Consider the following 21,603-nt stretch of genomic DNA (forward strand, 5'->3'; position numbering starts at 1 on the left):
AGGGCTTTGGATTGAGCACCACATCATGAGAATCAGAGGAGATATGGTGGAGATACAAGGCTCACAAAATCATGACTCATGCAGACAGTTTTTTGAGCACATATTAAAACTATATAAATCATCATTTATGACACCATAACAATCATGCCACCATTAAATAAATTATAAAGTGGTGTCATTATGTCATTTTAAAACCATATCTAACTATACAAACCAAAAATTTCCATATGTCATGGTTATATTCACCATGAAAGCCACCCCCCCTGCTCAAAGGGATAATATCCTCTCTCTTTCCTATTCTGGCCTCTCTGCTTGTCAAATTTCCTCTAGAACTGGAGTATCCAAGTCCACTGTGGCCAAGTTCATCAAAGAAAGTCACACAGACAAGGAAGACTTCTGTGAAGGGTGTCCATCCAAGCTCACCTCTACTGATAGGAGGGCTATTATTCAACATATCACTACAGGAAAGGCTGATGATGCTGTCCAGGCCACCTATTACATCAATTCCACCATCACATTCCCTGTCTCTTCACACACTGTGAGAAACATTCTCAAGACAGCTCATCTCAGGTCAGTAACAAGGAAGAAAAGGCTCTCCTCTCTATCACACATAAACAGAGATGACTAACCTTTGCCTTAGCCCATCAGAATTGGATTACATGGACTGGAAGCATGTTATATGATCATATAAGACCACAATAAATAGGATTGGGTCAGATGGCAAGGTATATATGTGAAACAAGAAGGGTGCTAGTCCTCTCTGCATATGTGTGATAGAAAGGAGAGCCTTTTCTTCCTTGTTACTGACCTGAGATGAGCTGTCTTGAGAATGTTTCTCACAGTGTGTGAAGAGACAGGGAATGTGATGGTGGAATTGATGTAATAGGTGGCCTGGACAGCATCATCAGCCTTTCCTGTAGTGATATGTTGAATAATAGCCCTCCTATCAGTAGAGGTGAGCTTGGATGGACACCCTTCACAGAAGTCTTCCTTGTCTGTGTGACTTTCTTTGATGAACTTGGCCACAGTGGACTTGGATACTCCAGTTCTAGAGGAAATTTGACAAGCAGAGAGGCCAGAATAGGAAAGAGAGAGGATATTATCCCTTTGAGCAGGGGGGGCGGCTTTCATGGTGAATATAACCATGACATATGGAAATTTTTGGTTTGTATAGTTAGATATGGTTTTAAAATGACATAATGACACCACTTTATAATTTATTTAATGGTGGCATGATTGTTATGGTGTCATAAATGATGATTTATATAGTTTTAATATGTGCTCAAAAAACTGTCTGCATGAGTCACCATTTTGTGAGCCTTGTATCTCCACCATATCTCCACCGATTCCCACGGCGTAGGGCTCAAATGAAAGCCCTGAAGCCATACTACAATGTGCTATAAGCATGTCCTTGAGGCATTTGTTCGTTCTCACACAATATTATAGATAGTGAAAAATGTCAAAACATGCAGACAGTTTTTTGAGCCACTGTAGGAGACCTTTGCCTCTTCTCACCTGTCTGTCATCACACTAGGTATGCACTTTAGTTCCTTTTGTTGATGCTATGCATGCCAATGTGATAAGCAGAGTTAATGTTTGGAATTCAAACCATAATACTTATAGTCACTTTGTCTTCTCACCTTCCCTCAGTTTGTTCCACCACAACTGAGGGTAAGCCTTTTTAATATTTGATCTGCCACTAGATGCTGACTACAGCTTTTAGCTCACACAGTATCTAGGTATTTAATACAGTTTGTTCCACCACAACTGAGGCTCACAGTATCTAGTTATAAAAGGTTATGAGCCCTGCTCACTCATAAATTGAGGAGTGGAATTACCAACTAGGTACATCAACAAGCCTCCGGAACAAACACGCCAGGTTACTAAACCCTTGGGGATCCTCTTCAACGTCCATTGATGTCATTGCAACATTTAATTTACCCTCTTAGACCAAGGCAGATCACTTGCAGTTGTGCAGGAGTATAAATACTTGCACTTTGCTCGTTTTTAATTCCCCAACTCTTGTTCTTATGCCTTCCACTACTGTCCACACCCGCTCTAAGAGCTCTGGCACTAAAAGTGCTTCCCTCAGCCTGCCGTCTGTCATCTCATCCTCAGCTTCCATGTCCCCCCTCAGAGCCTCCATTACAGCTATTACTCTAAGCCAAATGGACTTAGACAAGATTGAGGTTCTCAACAGAAGCAAGAACAACTGGAATGTCTGGTCAGATCATATGCAAAATTACCTCCTACTCAAACATGGGGGGGGTATATTCTAGGACTCATTGCTCGCCCTGACCCACCTCTGAATCCTTCCAGTGTGGGCCATTGGGATCTCAACAACTTATGTATCATGGCTGCCTTGTGCACCTGTTCTAGTTCTGAAGAACACGACTTCCTTCATGGCTACACCAATGCTCACCTCGCCTGGGATGCTCTCAAATCCCATTGTAGAGACTTGCGCTTCTGTATGCCCATAGAGCCCTATATTGCAATGTATCTGCATGCAGTTCACAGCATGAACTCGCAGCATCATTCCCTATATCATTCCTTCACTCAGCCTATACATGCATGATCTTCCTGTGCATCGTGCAATGCACACGCTACTCTCCAATGACACATTCCCACGCGCGTCCCATGCGCTTTCCCACGCTTCATCACGCATCATCCAGGAGCATCCATCCATTGTCCACCAAGTCCTACTGGTACATTTTTCGCATTTATTCTTATCATGACACCATATTCCATCATGGACCCTTACTTACATATACCTTCTTCATTCCTGCGCCTTACTCACATCAGCTCTGCATCATGGGAGCGCGCTTAGTCACCTTTTGCATGATAGCATTTGCATTTTTATCAGAGTTAGCTACCACTTAGTGGCCAGTTAGTATCCCTTAGCATCCCTCAGCATAGTGCACACATTTTTGAGCCATAGTCAGTAGCATTTTTGACAATCACACTCTATCATCATCGCATTTGTCATCCTTGCACCCATCAGTATCAGTCATCATCTTCCTCTAGTCCCCATCGCATTCCTAGCCCTTTGTGCACTTTCACCTATTAGTGCGTGACTTTCCCACACTTCACGCATCCTACCATTCTCTGCATGCACCTTCACCTCCGCGTGCGCGACTTTCCCACGCTTCGCACGACCTGTGGATGTGTTGCACTCGCTTCCCCTTGGGTCGAATGCACTTGCCTTTGTGAAGTATAGCAGCCATAGGCAGAGCTGAGACAACCACACATATACTCTGATTTGGTATTCCTTTTTGTGCCATAGCTTAGTAGTTGATTCCTTCACCATCATGAGAAAGTTGGTCCAATTGCTCAGATCCTCCTCATCCAACAGGCACTTGCCGTCAAATACCTCCGATCTGAATGACTCTCCACCATGAGCACTCTGCTCAACAACCTCATCAGGCATATCTATGCCATTGGCATCCCCAAAGAGGATGATTTTCTGACCATTATGATGCTCAATGCTATGGCTGAAGACCTTCCCCACATGCACAACCACATCGCAGACACTCTCACAACTAGCACTTCTGCAAACCCTTACAGCCCTTCTAACATTCGCTCTTGGCTCGATGTCAAGCAACAGCTCCTCAATACCAAAAAGTCAAAGGGAGGAGATGTCACACTCGCTGCCACAGGCAAGGGGGGTAATACTAACCATAGTGATCATGTGCCCTGTGGCAACTGTGGGGCCACCAGCCACCCCACCAGAAATTGCTTCAGCAAAGGTGGGGCCATGGAAGGGAAACAAGACAAAGTTCTGGCATGTAAGCATGCTGTGCATGAGGCTAAGAATACCACTGCTCCCAACAAGAGCTCTATGTCTATGGTGCACATCACTTAGCCACCACTACTTTTGAACAACATTCTCACCCCCTTGAAAAAAAATCAGATTTTTATTTCCTCTTGTCAAAATGATTCTTTCAATGAGTAGAGTAAAGCTACAAGAGGAATTTTTGATTGAATCAAATCTGAGCGAGTTTTTTAAAAACAAAAGGGATGATTTGGCCACCTAAAGTACTATGACTCCCCATCAATCAAAAATGCGAGCCAATGTCTCCGGAATACATCTGTGAGACTTGTACTTTGTAGAGCTGAATTGCTTAACCTGAAACTGGGCATCCTTTGTGCTCAGACCTGTCTGATATGCCTCCATCCAGTGGTGCATGCAATGTTCCCACAGTCGAATGGTACTGAGCTGCACAGACTGCATTGCTAAGGGCATGTTCTTCTTCAGGGTCTTGAAAGTGCCATTGCAGTTGTCTTGGAGATATTTTTTGACCTTTCCCCAGAAATATTCGATGAAATTGAGTTTGCAGTGGAACTTCAGGAGGAAGATGCAGAGATGACCAAGAGTGGAGTTACTGTGCTCGGCAGTTGGAGCTGACCATCGTGTGGCCCTAGCGTGAGCAGCTGCTACCTTCCTGTGGTTCTTGGGCATCAGAGACTGGTAAAAACAACATCTGCACTGATACATTGTCGTTGTCTATTGTAGTGCTACATGTTTCAAACTAATATTGAAGCATCCGTTGGAGTTGCACATGCAGAACTACATAGGGTTAGGGTTTAAATTTTTCTCAGACCAATTTGGCCACTGTTCAAAGGTAGTGGTGGCTAAGTGACATGCACCATAAGTCAACTGCTGCCACTGGCCAACCAGGAGGCTTACATTATGACACTAATGGGCGTGCTTACTTGCTCGACAGCGAGAGTCATCAAGCTATCTACATGGTGTCTGCTCCAGAGCCTACTGATGCTCCCACTTCCTCTACCAAGTTTGCTGGTCTCACTAGTGACATGATCACACCTGCGTTCATACGTGAGCTGTCAGACACTGGTAAAGATGAGTATACTACACTCCTCACTTCTGTGGACTCCCTCACGACCAGCCTCAATTGGTGCTCTCACACGTGTCCCATTGACTTCACTGGACTCACATACAAGGCCCCGAACCAATGTCAACACACCATTGTGGACCCATCAGTGGTCCCCATGTTCCTCAACAGTGGTGCCTCCGTGCACACCAACAATGAGGAAGGTGACTTCTACAGCCTTCGCCCCATTCCCCCTCACTCTGTCAATGGGGTTGGTGGCTCATCCATTCAGGCCATCAGCATTGGGACTCTGCATCTCATCATCACTAGAGGTATCCACATTACTCTCGAGAATGTCTTATTCATTCCAGGTGTGATGGTGCACCTTGTTTCAGTGTCTGCACTCTGTGAAGCACACAGATGCATTGCCTCCTTCAATGCTACGAACTGTTGGGTCCAATCTCGCAACGGCAACCGCATGCTCTCTGGCACCCTCACTTCCTGCAGGCTCTACACCTTGTCCAGAGGTCAACTCTCTGCCGAACATGCCTACATGGCCCACCAGAAGCCCACACTCGAGTCCTGGCACCATCGTCTCAGATACACGATTTACCATGCTGTCTATGATCTCGTGCACTCCAGCAATGCCACTGATATGCCCATTGATCTATCTACTGTGCCACCCAAATGTGATGCCTGCATTCTTGGCAAGCAGACTCGGACTAGCATTCCGACAGTTTGTCAAGGTGTTAGGTCTAGTAGAAAGTTGGGCATCGTTCACATGAACTTAATGGAACACCCAGACATTGTATCAGCAGCCAGTAATAAGTACATCATGGATGTTATTGATGATTACTCCTCCTATGCCTGGTCCATTCCTCTTGCCTCTAAGTCAGCTGCTTTCCCAGCACTACAAGCATGGGCACATGCTCACAAAGTCAAAACAGGCTCAACAATCAGCATATATCACACTGACAACAGTGAACTGAAGTCCAAGTCCATGCGAGAGTGGCTCCTCTTGTGTGGAACTCAACAACAGTTTACTGCCCCCTACACATCAGCACACAATGGCTGCATTGAACACATGCATCAGACATTGATGGGCAAAGCCCGTGCGATGTGCTCCACCTGTGATATCCCTGTAAATTGATGGGACAAATTCATGCTCACCACATGTTACTTGTCCAACCGCACTCCAGTTGTCTCTCAAGAAGGTCACACTCCTTTTGAACAATGGTATGGTTGTAAGCCTGACCTTTCACACCTGCATGAGATTGGTTGCAGAGCCTTTGTGCTCATTCAGAATCATCACAACCCTAAAGTATATAATTGGTCTGTTGAATGTGTCCTGATTGGGTATGCTCTCAACTCCAAAGCTTATTGGTGCTATCACCAACAATCTCACAAAGTCTTCATTTCTCACCATGTGTCCTTCATCAAGTCTCACCAGACAGGAACTACTGTGGCCTCCTCAACACCGCCCCCTACTCCGTTGCCACCGGCACCTCGTAACATGTCTGTTTCTGTTGAAGAGATCCCTGATGTTGACTCTCCTTCACCCATACAGCCTACCATACCCAAAACTCCTCAACATTCCTCTCGCATTTCCATGCCTTCTGAACATTGTTGTGCCATGGACAGTAAGCCTTATGTGTCACCCACTCAGCGTGTAGTTCTCGATTCCCTCACTACGGCTGACTGCATAAGGGCACTCTCTCCTGGCAACACCCTCAGTGAACAAGCCTTAGCTGCTGTTTTCTCTGAGGAGGAGTTTGCAGCACTAGCCAACATCTTTGCTGCCATGCCCAATAACTTAGAGCACAAATTTCTGGATGATCCTTCCACCTATGCCAAAGCCATGGCATCAGAACACACATCCAACTGGACATCTGCACTATGAGATGAATTCGACTCTCTACAAGACCTTGGTGTCTACAAGCTCATCCCATGCTCTGCAGTCCCCCCCAGTCGCAAGATTATGCAAGGACGCCCCGTGTTCAAACTTAAACATGACCAGCATGGTAACACCGCTCGCTTCAAAGCATGGTATGTTTGTTGGGGTTATTCCACTGTCTGGGGACAGGATTACACCAAGATGTCAGCTCCGACTGCACATCTCAAGTCTTTTCATATTCTAACCCACCTCGGCACCACCTTAGATTGGGAGATCAACCAGATCAATATCAAAATGGTGTTCCTACATGGCCTGCTCGACTCCAATGAGGTGTGCTACATGCACCAACCCAAAGGATTCCTCAAGCCGGGCAAGGAGGATTGGCTCTGGGAACTACAGAAGGGTCTCTATGGTATGAAGCAAGGTGGCTTAGTCTGGAATCGCACTATGAACGATGCCATGCTGTCCTGGGGATTCACACATCTCAAGTGCAAGCACTGCATATATTACCACAAAACAGAACAAGGCATTCTCCTCATCACTATACATGTTGACAATTTCCTCACTGTCGGTAGCAACAAGGCCATCATTGCTGACTTCAAATCACAGCTCTGTACTAAATGGTCCATATCAGACCTAGGTGACACATGCTTCTGCCTTGGCATAGCAATAGATTGTGATCACTCCAGCCACACTATAGCCCTCTCCCAAACAGTGCTTATTGACTGTATTGTCTCTCAATTCAGGTTAGCTGACGCTGTGCCCATTTCAACACCCATAGAGACTGGCTGTTAAGAACCATGCTCAAAGGGGAGAGAGACTGACTCAGAGGGGCTTGGCCTCAGCTTGTATGCTGTGCCCCTTACCCAAGTATGTGCCCTTCATTTCAGAGGAAGTCCAATGATGGTCTGATGAAGTCCAGAGGACTTCCAGAGGCTGGCTACTCTGGTGGAGAGTGTGGGAGGACTTCCGGAGGAGCGCGGGAAATGTCCGGAGGAGCACGGGAGAGTTCCGTAGGAATGCAGGAAGTGCTCAGGAGAGTTCCCACTGCAAGGTAATACTTCTACAGGAAAACAGGATGGAAGGATAGGATGTCCAGAGGTCCGGAGTACAGAGGGCAGAATGTCCAAAGGTCAGGATGCCCAGAGGTATGAGGAACAGGATGTCCAGAGGTACAGAAGACAGGAGGTCCGGAGGTCCAGAAGGAATAGGGGCTACATCAGACGAAGTCCAATGCAGAAGCAAACAGAGGTAGACTACCCTAAGGTAGAGTCAGAGGGACAGGAAGTGGACCTAAGTCCGGAAAGAGGGTAAGTGCTGGAAAGGCAAGACTCCAGCCTAGGGAAGCAATCCCTAGACTTGGGACAGAGACATAGGGGACAAATCTGAAGGTCCAGAATTCCAGCCTAGGGAATCCATCCCTAGGCCTTATGGAAAAGGACAAACTCAGATGGACTGAAGTCTGGAAGAAGATTGGGCAAGTCTAAGGTGATATTCAGACTGAGGACTCTACTGTAGTTGTACAGGGGTTATATACTAGAGGCTATCCAAGAGGATCAGTAAGCAAAGGAGTAAGGCTATGTATGAGCATGTGGAAACACATTGGTAAGTAAGACAGAACATAAGTAAATGAACTCAGAGATGAAACTAGTACAAGGATCAATCAGCAAGACAGAAAGAGAGATAACCGAGAACCAGAAAGGCGGAGATGCCTAAATGGGGATAGGCGCAGGATCTCAGATGGAGGGTGGGAATAAGTCCGGAGATCTGGGGATCCAGAAGGCAGGATGGAAACAGGACTGAGATATGTGAGGTGGTGGATGTAGTCCAGAATCTGAGAGGAGGTAAAGTCTGGATGTCTTGCTGGATGGAATGTGCATAGGGTGGACAGGATAGGGGATCCAGGAATAAGTCGGATATGGGATCTGGAAATAGGTCCGGAAGGCGTGGGAATATGATGGGATCTATGTCTGGCTTACGGGATATGACACTGGCCTGCACCTCTCATGACACACACACACTCACCTTCAACTGACGCGCAACATGAACTTATGTTCCATACCCCATATCGATCTCTCGTCAGCTCTCTCATGTACCTGGCCATAGGCACGCATCCTGACATTGCACACACTGTGCAACAACTTTGCTGCCATCTTGACTGCTATGGACCCATCCACTGGGAAGCTGCAAAATGTGTCACTCAATACCTTAAAGGTACCCGCACCATGCATCTTGTCCTTGGTGGTGAACACCCAGTGCATCTACTCAGCTTTACTGATAGTGATTTTGTGAATTGCCCTGATACACGATGATCTGTCTCTGGGTATTGTTTCACTCTCGGCAGCGGTATGGTCACATGGAGTGCTAGACAGCAGAAAACCATCTCTTTGTCTACCTGCGAAGCCGAATACATCGCAGCATCAGATGCTTCCAAGGAACTCACATGGCTTCATACCCTTCTTCTTGAACTTAACTTCACTCAGCCATCCACTACTCCACTTCTCTGTGACAACACCAGTGGCATAACGCTCTCCAAGGACACTTCATATCATTCAAAAGTCAAACATATCAATATCACTGTCCATTCCATTTGCGAATGAGTCACCTGAGGCCAATTGAAACTTTCTTATGTTAAATCACTTAATAACACCACTGACATCTTTACAAAAGCCCTTCCTCACAAAGATTTCAAATGTCTATGTATTTGCTTGGGTCTTCAGTGACAAAATCGAGGAGGAGTCACTTATCATGTCAAGGAGGAGTGTTGATGCTATGCATGCCAACATGACAAGCAGAGTTAATGTTTGGAATTTGAACCATAATACTTATAGTTGCTTCATCTTCTCACCTTCCCTCAGTTTGTTCCACCACAACTGAGGGTAAGTGTTAAGAACCATGTTGCTCAAAGGAGAGAGAGACTGACTCAGAGGGGCTTGGCCTCAGCTCATACGCTGTGCCCCTTACCTGAGTATGTGCCCTTCATTTCATATGAGGTCCAAGGATGGTCTGACAAAGTCCAGAGGACTTCCAGAGGCTGGCTACTCTGGTGGAGTGCTAAAGGACTTCTGGAGGAGCATGGGAGAGTTCCAGAGGAACACAGGAAGTGTTCAGGAGAGTTCCCACTGCAAGGTAATACTTCTACAGGAAATAGGATGGAAGGATAGGAGGTCCAAAGGTACGGAGGGCGGAAGGTACAGAGGGCGGAAGGTACGGAGGGCAGAAGGTACGGAGGGCAGAAGGTATGGAGGGCAGAAGGTACAGAGGGCAGAAGGTACAGAGGGCAGAAGGTATGGAGGGTGGAACGTCCGAATGACAGGATGCCTGGAGGTACGAGGGAACAGGAGGTCCGGAAGGAATAGGGGCTACATCGGACTTTGTCCAATGTAGAAGCAAACAGAGGTAGACTACCCTAAGGTAGAGTCAGAGAGAACAGGGATTGGACCTAAGTCCAGAAAGAGGGTAAGTGCCAGAAAGGCAAAGCTCCGGCTTAGGGAATCAATCCCTAGGCCTGATGAGTAGGACAGACTTAGGTGGACCAAAGTCCAAGAGAGGATTGGGCAAGTCTAAGTTGATATTCAAACTAAGGAAACTACAGGAGTATCTACAGGGGTTATATACTAGAGACTATCTGAGGGGATCAATAAGCAAAGGAGCAAGGCTATGTATGAGCATGTGGAAACACATTAGTAAGTAAGACGGAACATAACTAAATGAACTTGGAGATGAAGACTCATACAAGGATCAATAAGCAAGACAGAAGAAGAGGTAACCGAAAGCTGGAAAGGCGGAGATGTCTAAATGGGGATAGGTGCAGGATGTCGGACAGAGGGTGGGAATAGGTCCGGAGATCTGGGGATCCAGAAGACAAGGTGGATAGAGTCCAGAATCTGAGATGAGGTGAAGTCCAGATGTCTTGCTGGATGGAGTGTGCATAGGGTGGATGGGACAGGGGGGTATGGATCAGGCTAGCAGTGGAGATCTGATGGTCTGGAGCTCAGGGGTAAATCTGGAGCATAGTCGATCCTGCTGAGGTGTGGAGCACACAGCAGAAGGGAATCTGGGAATGAGTTGGATATGAAGTGGGGTCCAGACATAGGCTCGGAAGGCGTGGGAATATGATGGAACATGGGTCCGGATTGTGGGATATGACAGTAAGCCTTTTTAATATTTGGTCTGCCGCTAGATACTGACTACGGCTTTTAGCTCACGCAGTATCTAGGTATTTAATACAGTTTGTTCCACCACAACTGAGGCTCACGCAGTATCTAGCTATAAAACTTTTTATGTGCCTTGTCTCACCTGTCCATCGTCATGCTAGTGTCTCTGTTTTTTGGCACCCACCCTTTTGATGCTCCCAACCCTGCTTGTTTCACACATATACACATATCTTTGACTCGTCTCGGCCTCTACCTACCGCCTCAGCCTTGTGCTTTATCTTTAGCTAGTTCACGGAGTATTCATCGGATTTTCTCGGGCTCGCGTCCGAGAAAATCCTTTTGCACTGTTTACAGTCCAAAATCCGATTCAGAATCGGGTGAAGCGCCTCCGGAGGCGCTTCGACGATTCAACGCGATTCAACGTCAAATCTGATTATCAGCGTCCGAAATCGTTTTCTGAATCGCACGCTGAATCGTCTCAAAATCGTTCACTCTGACTACCACTATTGAATTGATGTCATCTACAAACGATATTAAGTACATAATTGATTGGCAAAATCCGTGAACCGCGGTACACAACAGCAAATACTCTTCCGTCCCCAGCCGATGATCCGAATATTTGCTCCACATCACGATCATTAGTGCATTCTCTATGTGCCAATACAAACTCAGTCAACAGGATCAAACAAGTCCCAAAGATCCTCTTACATCTTCATTCAACCTCGTGGCACCACACCTCGAGGTTAGCAACCAGCATCGTTGATTGAATAATTCATCTCGTGTCTCGCTTGAAAAGTCACTCCGAGGTTCATTCGTACAACGCCTAAGAAACAAACATCAAGACGTCTCCGCCAATACCATGAGCAGTGTAATTACCCCTCGCGTCGTCCGCACCAATCAGCCAGCCCACATCGATATAACCTCTTCGGGGTGGTCGGGATCAGAAACCTTTCTGATCCGAGATTCAACGTGGGTCGAGTACTAGTACTGTTGGAAAGAACGGAGCTCGGTTCTGAGCTCCACAAAACAACAGTATCTCGCAAGATTCTTCCGTAGATACCCCTCAGATCTATGATATTTTGTCCAAGTATGCCGTCTAGTTCATTTGATAAACATTGAATCACAACTTCTTGTTTTTTCATTCAAGCTATCGTACATGTGATCGTGAGGGTGTTGCTTCACAGTACGGAAACATTGGTAGGATCTGCAATGGTTTCCTTCTTCCAACACGATACATTCGAAGCGGGAGGACTGGCTGCTTGTTAATCTCATTTACCCCATGGAAATGGTATACTTCCATGGCATGAGACTGTAACTCATGAACGAGGGAAATTCAAAGCAAAGTGCAAAATTGATGCACTGCGATCCCTAATTGCGCCCCTCTGTCCTTGTCTATACTCCATATCTATTTTTTTCATTCAAAGACCAGCTCCAACTTAAAAGATATGGGATTGATCAGGAACGTGTCGCAAATCTGAGCAAACTCCCGGGACCAGAAGGAAGCTCTCCATGCTGAAAGTGAACGACCTGATATGACGCATTCTCCATGAACTGTCCGATATCACAGGCTCACTATTTATATAGAGTTAGCAGTCGGCAGGCGGCCCGTCTCACGAAGATGTTTGGTAAAATGAAACCTGCTGGAGAGAACAAGACTTTCTAAACAAGCACCTGCCCTAGTAGCCACACACAGTGACGACATGGATCTTCTCCTATCTTCCCACAGGGAAAGATATTGAAAAGCTTCCCTGCGCCAAAAAAGCGATGTCAGAAAGAACCACTAACGTCCAGATTCTGATAGATCCTTGATTACAAGTCCACTGTGAATACAACGAAAGTATAAGCAGGAAGATGCCGCGGTGCTTCTGCTGAGCGACGCAAATACAACGTAATGCTGGGGAATAAAGCAGTAGTACTGTATGGTAAAAAGGTCCGATGGGTGAATGTCTTATCCCAAGAATATCCCGAACGTAATGGGTCTTAGATGTCTGAGACCATTGTCAGGTTACCAGCTCAGGGTGATATAAAAGCAATTAGCAAGTGGGGAGCAGAAACGTGAATTTGGTAAAACTTAATAATGTCGTCAGTGAAAGAGCATGTATCGACCAAAGAGGCCTGCACTCACATTAACCAGCCAGCAATCACTTTCGGCGTTGTTGTTGCCACACTGCTAGGGGGACGTCTTCTTCCTCGCCCCGCTCTGTGCGGGACGGAAGTGGAGGTTCTGCATGTGCTCTTGGTCTTCTGTTGTGTGGCGTTGTCATAACGGCATGAGCACTGGTCACCTTCCTGGTCTTTACTTCAGCGGGGAGGGCTGGAGGAGCGGCACCCGTAGTCGCAGTGGCAGATAATGAGCGTGTTGTGGCCCGTGTGGCTTGGACACGGCTAGTGGCAGCGGGTGACACATTCGCAGAGTATCTGTTATGGTTTTGGGCTGGTGGAGACCGCGAACGGCGTGCAGGAGCTTGCTGAGAAGTATTACTTGGAGTATGACTAGGAGGGGGCGATGGAGTTAATCGCGTACGCGACAGGGGCGGAGCTCCAGAAGTGGATGACGAAGCCCATGACTCCGTAGGCTGCATGGTGTCAGGTGGAAATTGCTGTTGATCTGCTGCCCCAGGCCCTGAGTACCCGGGGTACATGTAATTGGTCGATTGTGGCTGGACAATCTGGGGCGCATGCACTGGTGGACTTGACTGTCGCTGCATCCTTGGTGGACCGCCACCAAGTGGCGTCGGAGAGGAGGAATTATACCCGTAACTGGATCCATTGTACTGCTGTTCCATTTCTCTATGCTGCATCTCGTATTGAGGACTCTTGATTGGCATTTCAGCAACCCTTCGAGCTCCTTGCGATCCGCTGGGGGGCTTTGTAAGAGCGCCTCTCCTTTGAGACTCCTTTTTCTGTGGTTGCTGCTGAAGTTGAAGCTCTCTTTCGCGCTCAATCTCCCTCTCCCTCTCAAGCCGCTCATTCTCAACCCTCTGCCTCTCTTCCGCTTCCCGACGTTCACCCTCCCTCTCCATCTGTTCATTGTCAGGATTGGACGCGGTCGGGGCGGTAGCGGCTGGCTGATTTTGCGCTACAGGAGTCGCTGCAGTGTTCTGCGTCTTGTTAATGACACCGAGATACCAGAACATCAGATTGCTGATGAGAACCTGCTCGTACAGCGGCCTTCGAGGATTTGCCAGCTTAATATGACTTAGTCTATAGATCGCGCGCTCTACGTGGATGGGATATCGAGCATACATGCCCTGCCCGCCGGGCAGTTGTGGCGATGGCGAGGGAACATACTGTTTTGAGGATTTTGACTGGCCAAGCAAGGCAGTAGCAGCCTCTCGCCCAGACCCGTATGGATGCGCCTGAGATGCCTGTTCGTCGGGCTTTTTCTTGCTGCTGAACAAGGACCCGAAGAACCCGCCCTCCTTCTCCTTTTCTGCTCGCTGCACTTCCTTCTCACGTTCCCTGTCCTTGCCGTTCTTCTTCCCGCCTTTGTCGCTGCCCCATTTGAACAGCCCCTTGCGGTCTTTCTCCTTCTTCGGCACAAGACTTGGGGTCTTCTGGGGGAGGCTGGATGCTGCTATAGCTTCGGTAGATGATGCTAAGGTAGGTGCATCAGGGGACGGCGTCCGAGACGATTCTTCAGAAGGGGCGGTCAGAGTAAGCCTCTGGGGTTGAGGGTGATGCAAAACTATCGCATTGGTGGGGGCATCCAGGCTAGATTCAGTTTGGGTCGGTGTAGGCTCGTTATGTGCTGGGGAAAATGATAATAATGGGGCGTCGGAGTTTAGCGACGAGGTTGAAAGGGCTTCACCATCAGGTACATCACAGAGGTATGCTTCGAGGATGAGTGTTTCATCTATGAGCACGTCAGTTTGCGAAGTATGGCCATCACTTGTTATGCTTTCGTTAGAAAGTGCACGAGGTCGTCTACCTGTTTCTGTGACATCACCATGATCACTTGATGAGACGTGATCACTGGAAGACAGATCACTGGAGGTACGTGGTTCTCCCTGTGTGGCAGCACGAGGCCTGCGTCCGGACCCAAACCGATGGCCACCACCATCACCGGGCAAGGTAGTCTTCCGGATCTTAGTGCGCGCAGCTCGACGGAGAATTAGGCCGGGAGGAGGAACGATGATAGGTGCATCGGCCTCATCTGGCATGTCAGGAATATCGTCCATCCTGTCCATGGCTGAAGACAAGGGCCTTGAGCAGATGCCAGGGACGACCGGAAGTTATTCTGCATACTGACCTGAAGGAGATACATTAAGGCTTAAACTTCGCCTGAGCACGTTTCTAAGTTTTGTAGGATCGTCACTCTTTGAGGCCTCTTCTGCCAGTGTTTCTAGCCTTTGTAAGTCGCTGATAGTAAGTTGTGGTGCATTTGCGAGAGGTGTGCGATTTGGGCGAGAAGGGACGACCTTCTCATCCTCGTCCTCGACCTGGTCATTCTCTGATGGCTTGTACTGCCTGCTGAGCATTGAACGCTTGCGTCCCAAACCTGTGGAAGGAATGCTCAAAGAATTTGATCGAAGAGATCCAGCAGTGCCATCTGGGGGTGGAGTACGTGCGTGTTCTTTGAGAAAAGCGCTAAACTGGCCCGGATCGATTTCGGGATGAAGACGAGCTGGCACCCAGAAAAGATGGAAAGGATCATCTAAGCCCGCGCTTCGCTCCTCTGAGCTAGAGCTGCCTTCGTGAGAGCCGCTGCTGGAGTCACCATCTGGTAACTGCTGGGGTGCAGTGCCAGTCCAGTAGTTGGATGTTGGTGAAGTTGGAGACGATGGGTTCGGAAGATCAGGATCAAGAATAAGAGCACCTGGACCGCCTTGTGCTGTAGAACGCCGCTTTATGTCTCGCAAAGCCTCAACCTCGCGCTGAATCTCCAACTGTGAAGGCTGCATGCTTGGGAGAAGCGGGCGTCAAGAAGAAAAAGAGTGTCAGTAAGCTTGCGCGGTCGTCGTGAACAGTGCTTGGACGTCGAGGAAGTTGATGATGAAAGCCACTAGTAAGAAGAGTGGCCGAAATTGCCTTGCGGTGGTATAAATTTAACGCTTGCCAAAGCTCTCCGTTTCTTGATCAACTGAACTGGCGCGGCAGCAACGGCATGTCATCAAACTGAGTTCAAACTGGCTCAAACGCGTTCTTACAAGTCTACAAGATAGTTACATTCAGAACAAGCCAAGTTACATATCAAGCCTGAAGTTTGCTAGAAGGGGCGAGCTCAGTAGGTGGCAGAACTGCTCCGGACCCTGCTTGAACAACCACGATAAAAAAAGACCTGATACTACATGCACTCGGACCCGACGGCCGTCGAGCGCATGAGAACTTTTACGTGTCATGCTATCAATTCAACGCACATCAGAGTGTGCGTTCTGTACAGCAGCGGCTTCACGCCGCAGCTCCTGAATAACAGCCTGCATGGGTAATTGTCAGTCCCAAAACTTGCTTTTAGACCACTCGGACATTAGCATACTGCAAGGGCCTCCGGGTTGACACCACTCTCGATCATACCCACACATGTCGCGAGTGTCTCCTTATCAAGCTGTGTATTAAGCAGCTGCGAGATCTCATAGAGGGCTGTGAACCGCATTCATGAGGGTGCAATACGGCGCACGTGCAACTTCGATAACACACTGTCAAGGGTCTGCTGAGCAGCACTAATTCTGTCTGCCTCTTTAGATGACATGAGGTCAACGCCTGTTTGAAGAGCATTAGATCTACCGCTATGACCAGATGAGTAATTTTGACTTACAGGCCTCCTGGCTTGAATTCGGCGGGGGGCACTTCCAAGGGACAGAAATCCCGGAAAGGAAATAGATATTATTATATCCGTGCTCAGAGAAAGTCCGACTGCGGCAGCTTACCTTCATGGCTCCCTCAAAAACACCCAGAAGCACCTCGAGGTCAAAGAAAGAAAAAGTCTTTCACCCAGACTCCCGCAAGGCCGGTCAACTGAGCCGGGTGCAGCTGCGAAAAGCAAAACTCGCGGACGCAGCATCAAAGCGAACAAAGAAACACTCTGCTCAGGGTGCGTATCCTATGTTATATTGATGTCACGCGTCTTATGCGGTGGACCTCAGCCGATTTATACGGATTTTTCTACCATGCTATACCTCCAGAAGGCACGCTTTCCCTCGAAGAGCTACATTCCATCATTAGTAATGTATGGTTAACACGCTACGACGATGAGCTTGAGCAGGAGAGAGCTGCTCGCCGCAAGGGCCGACCGAAAAGTACCAAGGAGTTGAAGCTGGAGGAGATCAAGCTCCGTGAATCAGAACAATATCGCACAGGAATGGGTAAGATTGAGTATCATACTTCCTTGCCTATGTTGATCATATTGTGCAGATGTGCCTGATCTTACGCATGAAGCTACCGTTGAGCTATTCCGCAAATGGGACCAGACGGAAGTTGCTTACATCCAACTCCTACGTTTCATCCGAATCAGCAGTGTAGATTCTATGTCTGCAGTCGTATCAAAACAAGGGAAACACCATTCCCTCAAAGAATCAGTTCATCCACAAGCAATCGATGAAGCCATGGTCACTGATCGTGACGACACGCTCCTCACCGAACCACCATCGCGGTTCGCAAGTACGATGGTGATGATGGATGGTCCACTGTCATAGCCAAGGCACAAAATTTGAATATCAGTGTTGGCGGTATCTACCATAAAATAATTTTATATGTCCTACAGATCGTGCAAGCTAATCGGCGTACACCAACCTCTCGCTAAACTCGTATCCTCCCATCTCGGTTTCTGTGGGGCTGAAAAGTGGACTATTTGGTGTCATCAACATTCGTGGAATATCCAGCTCCCAGTTCCTTCTCAGCCTTTGATAAATCACCTGGAAGCTTGGCGACGCACCCCTCTCCTGTATCAAATGTAGTACGACCTGATATCCAGCAGTGATTTGCACAGGCGTTGGTCTTTGCACCTCCACGCGGAACCGCACCGACTTTAGCGCCGGCAAAAGTCCAGACGGGTCCTTCGTCTCATCCGTCCTGCACTTGAGTACGCCTGAATTTTCTGCATGCGTGAGGACCACGCGGACGCCCATGTTCACCAGCATTCGACGGCACTCCTCGCGTGATGTGAATCCGTCGTGCGTAGACAGAAGCTGGTATGTTACTGGCTTGAACCTGAAAACACTATCAAGCCAACGCCGTCGCGGCGTCGAGGCAAGAGTAAACGAGCTGTCAGAAAATGCGGGCGAGACAGCGGCTGGGGTGTCGCCCCCGCCCTTCTTGCGTAGCTTGTTCGGCGGTGGCTCGATGATTTGCACATGGAGCGCAGGCCGTCTGTCACCATCGTTGCTCCGCAGAGACGACTTCTTGATGATTCCGGGTCCACTGACACTGAGAGATATATTTTCCTTGTCAATCTCTCCGAACTGACTTCGTCGTTCGCGCCTCATATCTGCGTCAGATATGATCTCCTGGGGCGATGAATAGCCTCTGGTCTGCACAGCATTGTCCTTCTGACGCTTGCCGAATTCCATGTTAACCGGTGTGGGTGGAGCTGAGGTATTGCCAAGACCAGGACGGGGCGTGCCTGCAGTGCGCGCCTCCATTGCATTAAGATGTTCCACGATTTGCTGGAAGAAATGCTGCATCTTATCATCCTTGAGTTCCGGCACTTCAATCGCGGGCAAATTTGTAGAACCGAGCGTAGGTGATAAGGGCGATGTTAGAGATGTGATATATGACGACAAAGGAGAGCGGAGATCAGCCCCTGGACGTGGAGGTGTCGGCGAAGAAAGAGTTATATGAGGAGCGCCTAGTTGTACGTAGTCGCTATCGTCATTGTGCAGAGGGAGCGTGCGACCAGCTGCCCTACGCGGGGTCGGAGGAGCTGCGCGAGGAGGAAGAAATGAAGGCGCGCGTGCCAGGTACGGTGTTTGGGATGTTGTCCTGGTCATGCCTTGAGGGTCATTCCTGGTTGATTTCTTCTTGCGTGTCTTTCTGTGCACCATCTCCTCTTCCTCGTCATAATTTTCCAAGTGTTTGTCCCGATATTCAGTGAGCAGTCGGTAAACACCTTTCTGCCAGTTTGGCTCGGAGCTCTTGAGGCTAGCTTTGATGTCTCCCTCAGATGTACCGTGCCAAAGCGTGCGGAGGTTCGCGAGGATGTCTTGATCAATGTCTTCAAGATCAGAGAGAGGTCTCGCAATATCGGTGAGCCTCGGCGTGCTTGCATCGACAGACTTTGGCTTTTGAGAAAGGTAGAACGGGTGAGCGAGAATTTCAGGGATCGTGATACGCATCACAACGTCTTTCTGCAGCATCTTCGTGATAAGATCCTTGGCCAAGAGATCGATGCCGGATGGCATATCAAACTTTCCTGACTTGACTTTATCCAGCAGTGTTGGTAGGTCCTCATCATCGAACGGAAGGCGTCCCACAAGCAAGGCAAATAGAATCACGCCACAAGACCAGATATCAGAAGCGCGTCCATTGTACTCCTTTCCCATGATGACCTCCGGGGCCGCATAATGAGGGCTTCCACATGCCGTCTGGAGTAATCCGTTTTTGGAGCTGGCCTGCCAAGCTGCCATACCAAAGTCTGCAACCTTGATATTCTTGTTTTGGTCCATGAGAAGGTTCTCAGGCTTCAGATCTCGATGCGCAATGTTGAGTCGATGGCAATAGTCGATTGCGGAGATGATTTGCTGAAAATAGCCCAATGCTTCAAGGGTGGATAGCCGCCCCTTGTTGCATAGATAATCAAAGAGCTCGCCACCCTCTACGTACTCGAGAATAAGATAGAGCTCGCTGGAGGTCTCCCACACGTCGTAGAGGTGCATTATGTTTGGATGGTCGATGAGCTTCATGATCACGATTTCGCGCTCGATGCTGAGAAGCATATGCTCCGCGGAGTCGACGAGCTTGGTGATAGAGTTCATAAGGATGTTTTTGGACACAATTTTTACTGCGGCGTATTGTCCTGTTTTTGAATGTCGTGCGATCCTCACGCGGCCTAGTTGGGATCAGTGAAAGCGCATAGTTTTGCAGCAACCTAGATAAATACCTGAGCTTCCCTTGCCAATAGTCCTACCAACTTTCCATAGTCCAATCATCTTTGGGTCATCCTCGCTGCGATTCCGCCGCGGAAGCCTTGGATAATCGTCGTCGTCCATAGTGGTTAATAAGGAGGAGTATCGGGAGGCTGACAGACGAAGCTGCCAGTGAGCGCCGCAGACTCTGAGCCGAGGGCAAAGAGTAGCCAAATAGAAACAAATAACACGCTCTCGCTAGTTCGAGTCACGCGTTTTGACTTTCTTGCTGCGAACCTCCACCATCCCCTGACACTACTAGGATTTGCAGACAAGTACTACTACATTCAAGAACAACATCTTTCTTTTCTTGATTTTCTAGCATAATGATGCAGCCTACACCCGCACTGACATCACCTCCAGGCTCACCAGAACCGATTCACGATGGAGAAAACTGCACCCTACCCACCTCCCCCGCAAAACAATGGCAGTGCTCCCTTTTCAGTACTAGCCGGGCTATTTGAGAAATTATCGACAGAAAGAAAGCCCGAACGAAGACGGCGACTCTTAGATGTCTGGTTCAACGTATGTCTTTGTCCATACGAACAACACCAGTCCTGACGCTTGTGTGGTGTCAGCATTGGAGAGAAGAAATTGGACATGATCTTTATCCCGTTCTCCGCCTGATCCTTCCACAGGCACGTTTGCTGTCACTTAAACAATAATCTGGGTAAGCTGAACATGTGAGCAGAAAGACCGTGAGCGCGCTGTGTATGGCCTGAAGGAGAAGACCTTGCCAAGACCTACATCAAACTGATCCCACTCGGCATAAGAGATCCGGATGCGATCCGCTTGCTCAACTGGAAGAAGCCCACCGAAAAAGATGTTTGTATATCGTATTCCGTGACTTGAAACACATTCGTTGAGCTTTCCTTTAGAAGAGCTCTGGCGACTTCCCCACAGTTTTGTACGAGGTTGTGAGCAAGCGGTCCTCCGGTCGTCGAGGGAAGCCTGTCGGTCCATGATTGAACGAAGTCCTGGATGACTTGTCCAAGAACATGGGCAAGCGTACGGACGACGATATTTTACATACTCTCTGGCTAATGACCGCTCACGGGACATTCAGTCCAGAATTCTTCAGCGTATTTACAATCGTGCTACTGCTGAGGAACAGCGATGGATTGTACACATATTTTGAAAGGCATGTTGTTCCCTTCCATCATGGCTCCAATCATGTATCAACTTTCCAAGACATGGTTATTTCTGTGAAGGAAACGACTGTCTTTGGCGTGTTCCATCCAGATGCACAAGATCTATTCAACATCTGTTCCGACCTCAAGAAGGTTGCTTGGGAGCTATGGGATCCTTCAAGGAGGTTGAATGCTGAGGTACAACTTTTCCTGTTCGTTGAGGATTTCAGAGCTGATGTAACATAGGACAAATCCATTCAATTGTTCCGTGCATTCGCACCGATGCTGTGTAAAAGACCAACCCATAAGATCGAGGATTCGGTGAAAGAAATGCAAGGACATAAATTCATCATCGAAGAGAAACTTGATGGCGAGCGCATGCAGCTGCACAAGCGCGGAAATGAATACTTTTACTGTTCGAGGTAGGACTTGTCGCGTGTACCAATGATCTAAGTTGACCCTTGATTTAGGAAAGGAAAGGATTACACTTACTTGTACGGACAGCATGTCGGGCAGGGCAGTTGACTCCTT

At 48.2% G+C, this 21,603-nt stretch overlaps 7 protein-coding genes across 7 annotated transcripts; 2 read left to right on the top strand and 5 right to left on the bottom strand.

Annotated features, from left to right (window-relative positions):
• Window positions 1-1,960: 1,960 nt before the first annotated feature.
• BJ212DRAFT_1305830 (uncharacterized protein) lies at window positions 1,961-3,802 on the bottom strand (the record flags this gene model as incomplete). The annotated part of the gene is made up of 6 exons (XM_041333783.1): window positions 1,961-2,159; window positions 2,423-2,484; window positions 2,603-2,699; window positions 2,798-2,822; window positions 3,061-3,607; window positions 3,677-3,802. The coding sequence occupies 6 exons, from the start codon at window positions 3,800-3,802 to the stop codon at window positions 1,961-1,963; spliced, it is 1,056 nt and encodes a 351-aa protein (XP_041185558.1).
• Window positions 3,803-4,051: 249 nt separating this feature from the next.
• Window positions 4,052-4,459, bottom strand: BJ212DRAFT_1450390 (uncharacterized protein; the record flags this gene model as incomplete). Its single annotated transcript, XM_041338808.1, has 2 exons — window positions 4,052-4,382; window positions 4,407-4,459. 2 exons carry the CDS (start codon window positions 4,457-4,459, stop codon window positions 4,052-4,054), a joined length of 384 nt encoding a protein of 127 aa, XP_041185559.1.
• Window positions 4,460-13,024: 8,565 nt separating this feature from the next.
• Window positions 13,025-15,787, bottom strand: BJ212DRAFT_1305831 (uncharacterized protein; the record flags this gene model as incomplete). The annotated part of the gene is made up of 2 exons (XM_041333784.1): window positions 13,025-15,075; window positions 15,136-15,787. The coding sequence occupies 2 exons, from the start codon at window positions 15,785-15,787 to the stop codon at window positions 13,025-13,027; spliced, it is 2,703 nt and encodes a 900-aa protein (XP_041185560.1).
• Window positions 15,788-16,234: 447 nt separating this feature from the next.
• Window positions 16,235-16,572, bottom strand: BJ212DRAFT_1289142 (mitotic-spindle organizing gamma-tubulin ring associated-domain-containing protein; the record flags this gene model as incomplete). Its single annotated transcript, XM_041332053.1, has 3 exons — window positions 16,235-16,300; window positions 16,360-16,463; window positions 16,521-16,572. The coding sequence occupies 3 exons, from the start codon at window positions 16,570-16,572 to the stop codon at window positions 16,235-16,237; spliced, it is 222 nt and encodes a 73-aa protein (XP_041185561.1).
• Window positions 16,573-16,699: 127 nt separating this feature from the next.
• BJ212DRAFT_248426 (uncharacterized protein) lies at window positions 16,700-17,554 on the top strand. Its single transcript, XM_041342735.1, has 3 exons — window positions 16,700-16,914; window positions 16,967-17,185; window positions 17,235-17,554. Exons 1-3 carry the CDS (start codon window positions 16,755-16,757, stop codon window positions 17,513-17,515), a joined length of 660 nt encoding a protein of 219 aa, XP_041185562.1. The 5' UTR covers window positions 16,700-16,754; the 3' UTR covers window positions 17,516-17,554.
• BJ212DRAFT_248465 (kinase-like domain-containing protein) lies at window positions 17,412-20,143 on the bottom strand. Its single transcript, XM_041342736.1, has 3 exons — window positions 19,918-20,143; window positions 17,582-19,866; window positions 17,412-17,506 (listed from the first exon to the last, which is right to left on the bottom strand). The coding sequence occupies exons 1-2, from the start codon at window positions 20,024-20,026 to the stop codon at window positions 17,594-17,596; spliced, it is 2,382 nt and encodes a 793-aa protein (XP_041185563.1). The 5' UTR covers window positions 20,027-20,143; the 3' UTR covers window positions 17,412-17,506; window positions 17,582-17,593.
• Window positions 20,144-20,326: 183 nt separating this feature from the next.
• On the top strand, window positions 20,327-21,498 carry BJ212DRAFT_1488739 (uncharacterized protein; the record flags this gene model as incomplete). Its single annotated transcript, XM_041341378.1, has 6 exons — window positions 20,327-20,467; window positions 20,521-20,584; window positions 20,667-20,767; window positions 20,821-20,895; window positions 20,938-21,270; window positions 21,319-21,498. 6 exons carry the CDS (start codon window positions 20,327-20,329, stop codon window positions 21,496-21,498), a joined length of 894 nt encoding a protein of 297 aa, XP_041185564.1.
• Between the last annotated feature and the right edge of the window lie 105 nt (window positions 21,499-21,603).

Source organism: Suillus subaureus, assembly GCF_016647635.1.
Source record: "Suillus subaureus strain MN1 chromosome Unknown BJ212scaffold_188, whole genome shotgun sequence".
Lineage (NCBI taxonomy): Eukaryota > Fungi > Basidiomycota > Agaricomycetes > Boletales > Suillaceae > Suillus > Suillus subaureus.

Coding starts and splice junctions, on each gene's coding strand:
- BJ212DRAFT_248465 (XM_041342736.1), bottom strand. CDS start 20,026: ATGGACGACGACGATTATCCAAGGCTTCCGCGGCGGAATCGCAGCGAG. Junction 19,867..19,917: donor TATTGGCAAGGGAAGCTCAG/GTATTTATCTAG, acceptor GATCCCAACTAG/GCCGCGTGAGGATCGCACGA.
- BJ212DRAFT_248426 (XM_041342735.1), top strand. CDS start 16,755: ATGGCTCCCTCAAAAACACCCAGAAGCACCTCGAGGTCAAAGAAAGAA. Junction 16,915..16,966: donor AAAGAAACACTCTGCTCAGG/GTGCGTATCCTA, acceptor GGTGGACCTCAG/CCGATTTATACGGATTTTTC. Junction 17,186..17,234: donor ACAATATCGCACAGGAATGG/GTAAGATTGAGT, acceptor CATATTGTGCAG/ATGTGCCTGATCTTACGCAT.